We start from the raw sequence: 4,122 nt of genomic DNA on the forward strand, positions 1-4,122 counted from the left end.
ATGGCTGGAGGAAATCAATCCATTGTGTCTGAGTTTGTGCTGCTGGGCCTCTCTGACTCTTGGGAACTTCAGCTTTTCTTCTTTGTGATCTTCACCATAGTCTATGTGGCATCTGTACTGGGCAACATTATCATTATCCTCACCATTGTTTCTGATTCCCATTTGAACTCCCCCATGTACTTCCTGCTCAGCAACCTCTCTTTCATTGACATCTGTCAGTCCAACTTTGCCACACCTAAGATGATTGCTGACTTTCTTGTTGAGCACAAGACCATCTCCCTTGAGGGCTGCATGGCCCAGATCTTCCTTCTTCATAGCTTTGTTGGAAGTGAGATGATGTTGTTGGTAGCAATGGCGTATGATAGATTCATAGCCATATGTAAACCTCTGCATTATAGTACTATTATGAATCGGAGACTCTGCATAATTTTCGTGGCTATATCTTGGGCTGTGGGGATCCTGCACTCTGTGAGCCACTTGGCCTTTACAGTAGACCTACCATTTTGTGGGCCTAATGAGGTAGACAGTTTTTTTTGTGATCTTCCCCTGGTAATTGAGTTGGCCTGCATGGATACTTATGAAATGGAGATTATGACATTAACCAACAGTGGCCTGATCTCTCTCAGTTGTTTTCTAGCCTTAATTATTTCTTATACTGTTATATTAGTCACTGTCCGGCACCGTTCCTCTAGTGGTTCCTCCAAGGCTCTCTCCACCTTAACAGCTCATATCACAGTTGTAATTCTTTTCTTTGGACCATGCATCTACTTCTATATCTGGCCTTTTAGCAGACTCTCGGTAGATAAATTTCTTTCTGTCTTTTATACAGTTTGTACCCCTCTCTTGAATCCCATCATCTATTCTCTTAGGAATGAAGATGTCAAGTCTGCCATGAGGAAATTAAAGAGCCAGTATCTCAGTTCATGGAAATATTAAATGACCAACAGGAGAGAGAAGCTGCCTAACTAAGACACGTTCCCTAAAAGATCATAAAAGTCTGTTACTGAATTAGGCTGCTTTACTTTATTGTTATCCCTTAAATGGGAAAAAGAGTTGGATGGAATTTGCCCCTAGATAATGAAGATTATGTCTCATTTGTCAATCTTAAAATACTTACTTTAAAATAGAATATATTGATTATGATAAATTTATTATTAAGTTCCTTTCCTTTGCACAATTGGGAATGTGAAAGGTATTTGCCCTTCAAAAGAGGAATAAAGAGTAGCTTCACAAGGATCTGTAATGTGGAGAGAGAAAATGAATATTAAGTAATACTGAGTCCCAATCATAGATTTTCATGTTCCTTGAAAAAAAACAAAGGTAAGGAGGAATCAAGTTCCCATCTACATCTACTCTAAATATGGTAAGTTGGATTTTATAGTTGGCTCAGTTCTCTGTCCACAATTCTTCCACCTTGATTCCTACATGAAACTTAAGTAGAAGAGAGAAAAACCTACAATTGGAGGACCAGGCATATTCCTCACAAAAAAAGCATTGTGGAATAGGTGATGGAGAAGTGTGCCATTGTCATTGCTCTCAGTTTAGTTGGTTTATTTGTACAATATGACAAAAGGAGTCAACCTTGTTCATGGGTGTTGTTCATCATAATAGTACAATTACAAACATTTGAGCCATTATACTGGTTAGAAGAAATTTCTTAGGATTTCAGATAATAAGACAATTGTTGCAAGTGTACAAAGCCAAACATTGATATGACTAATGGACAATGTAGTGAATGATCCTGGAAACTTGATGATCATCTGTATATTTCTTCTGAATTGTGCCAAGCACATTTTGCTTTTGCAATTATTATTAAAATAAATATTCATTCTTTGTGGGTGCTTTGTTTCTTTTGCACACTACCCACGCTGGTGGAAAAAGATGTAATTTTGTTTGCTTCACTTGTTAACAAGACAAATTTCCATATATATATTTGTGCAGGGTACCAATTCCAAAAGTATTTGATTATACCATCTGTACTTGAGCATGGTGCCAAGGAAAAGGCGCAAAATCTCACTTCTACAGTACAGACATATTCCCCTTCTCCTTCCTCTTTCCATTTATTATGCAAGTTTGAGGATTTAAAATTAGGTATCACATTGGGTAAGCAGACGTAACACAATAGAATGAGTCCAGCAACAATGAGGTGAATGGAGGCTGTCGACTTCTGTGAACAGGGCTGGCTTTTCATTTACAGAATATCAAGAATTACAGAGTTTGAAGGGATCTAAAGAACAACAATCTCTCTAACTTGCCCTCAAATCCATTCTTTGCCCGAGGACCACTCTTTCCCAAGACAACCATAGCTATAACAGTTAGTAAATTTTTCTTCACGTTGCAATCTAAATTTTCATCTTAGCAACATCCTCCCATTTCCCCAAACCTTCAATTTGTTACTCTAGGTCTCTTAAACTGTGGGTCATGACTCCATATCATGACCCACAGTTTAAGAAGTGCTGAAGGGGTCAAGAGTGGAAAAAGTACTCCCATGTTAACCCATAGGGTTCTTGTGAAAATTAAATGAAATAACATATGTAAAATTATTTCAAAATTTCAAAGCACCTTATAAATGCTACCTGTTATTATTATAAAATTATTATTACTATTATTATCATAAGCCCAGTTTTAATTGTTTTAAATATAGCAAAAATATTTATGAGGTTACAAGGCAAATAGATTAACCAGTCTTTATTTTCTATCTTCCTTCCTTCCTTCCTTCCTTCCTTCCTTCCTTCCTTCCTTCCTTCCTTCCTTCCTCTCTCTCTCTTTCTTTTTCTTTCTTTCTTTCTTTCTTTCTTTCTTTCTTTCTTTCTTTCTTTCTTTCTTTCTTTCTTTCTTTCTTTCTTTCTTTCTTTCCTTATTGTTCTTCTCTCTCTCTGTCTCTCTCTGGGTATCTCTCCTCTTGTTTTATCCTAAATATTTGTCCTAGTGATTTGAAATCAATTCTAAATAATTTTAATTGAGGGAATTGGAATAGCAAATGGTGGTGGGAATTGAGTGAACCACACCAGCTCCATCTTGTGATTCAATTCTGGAACTAGCTCAGTTCTCTTTCTATTCAGTTATGGGTCTATTACAATTTTTTTATGAGAAAACTTCATTCAATTGTGAGAAATTGCAAGAAAACTTTATTGCATTGTTTGAACCTAGCCCTGTGTGGGATGCTGGACCACCTCTACCCTGCTTCATAGAGACTTTTTACTAAGGACTATGTTGTTGAGAAACCCAGTCAGATTGATTTTGCTTTCCTCAAATCTTCAATTCAAATAAAGGAAAAGGTTGATGCAAGGAGTTTTCTCACAGATATACATCTCTAGCAACCTATATGTTTTATCTGAAAACTGGCTCCATATTGTTTAATCAATTATTGTTTCCATGTTCCTGAGGAGAGTAGGACACCTCTTTTTCTGAATTCAGAGAATTGTGCCTGTTTGCTCTCCCTCACCCAAGTTGGAAAATCTCTAATCTTTCCTCCAATTTGAAATCAGATTACCTGATTTTGTATCCTGGTTTGTACCCTTTTAATTATTTTCTTAATTAATTTGTCTTAATTGATGAATGGTTTTTAGTGAATAAAAATGTCTCCCTTACATTCAGTGTCCAGTGCCAAATCTGAGGGGTCTGGTCCCAATTTGTTATGCAATTGACACGCATTGCTTAATAACTTGATATGCTCGGAAGTTCGAATCTTTGTTTCCTTAACTATTTCATCTTTCACCTGACACATAAGAGCACTAAAGTTCAAACTTCAGCTCTGCTACTGATTACACCTAATAGACCATAACTTCTTAAGATAACTTTTCAGGACCTTCGTTTCTTTATCGACTAAATTAGAAGGTTCAATTAGGTGTTCTCTCAGGTCCCTGCAGCATTAAATTCCATGACTTTGTTGGTATTACCATCTACATAGATATCTAGATGAGTATCAACTGACTAGATTCATTTAGATACCTCAAACAAGGATTTCCACGGTCCTGCCAAACTGAAGATTTGGTTGTGATTTGAGTCTTCAGACTAATAGAGTGCTTTCTTAAATTTGCCTTCTATCTTATTAAAGGCCCCTATGCACTAGTTGATGGCCTCATATGCTTTAGAAAAGTTACCACAATTTCTTTTTTCTTC

General features: G+C 36.6%; 1 protein-coding gene across 1 annotated transcript; it reads left to right on the plus strand.

Moving 5' to 3' along the window:
• Positions 1-966, plus strand: OR4K1 (olfactory receptor family 4 subfamily K member 1). Its single transcript, XM_020989875.2, has one exon. It carries the CDS (start codon positions 1-3, stop codon positions 934-936), a length of 936 nt encoding a protein of 311 aa, XP_020845534.1. The 3' UTR covers positions 937-966.
• The last annotated feature ends 3,156 nt before the right edge of the window (positions 967-4,122 follow it).

The sequence above is a fragment of the Phascolarctos cinereus genome, unplaced genomic scaffold (assembly GCF_003287225.1).
Source record: "Phascolarctos cinereus isolate Bilbo 61053 unplaced genomic scaffold, phaCin_HiC Scaffold_3;HRSCAF=262, whole genome shotgun sequence".
Lineage (NCBI taxonomy): Eukaryota > Metazoa > Chordata > Mammalia > Diprotodontia > Phascolarctidae > Phascolarctos > Phascolarctos cinereus.

Excerpts from the sequence above, each read along its gene's own strand:
- OR4K1 (XM_020989875.2), top strand. The coding sequence starts at position 1 with ATGGCTGGAGGAAATCAATCCATTGTGTCTGAGTTTGTGCTGCTGGGC.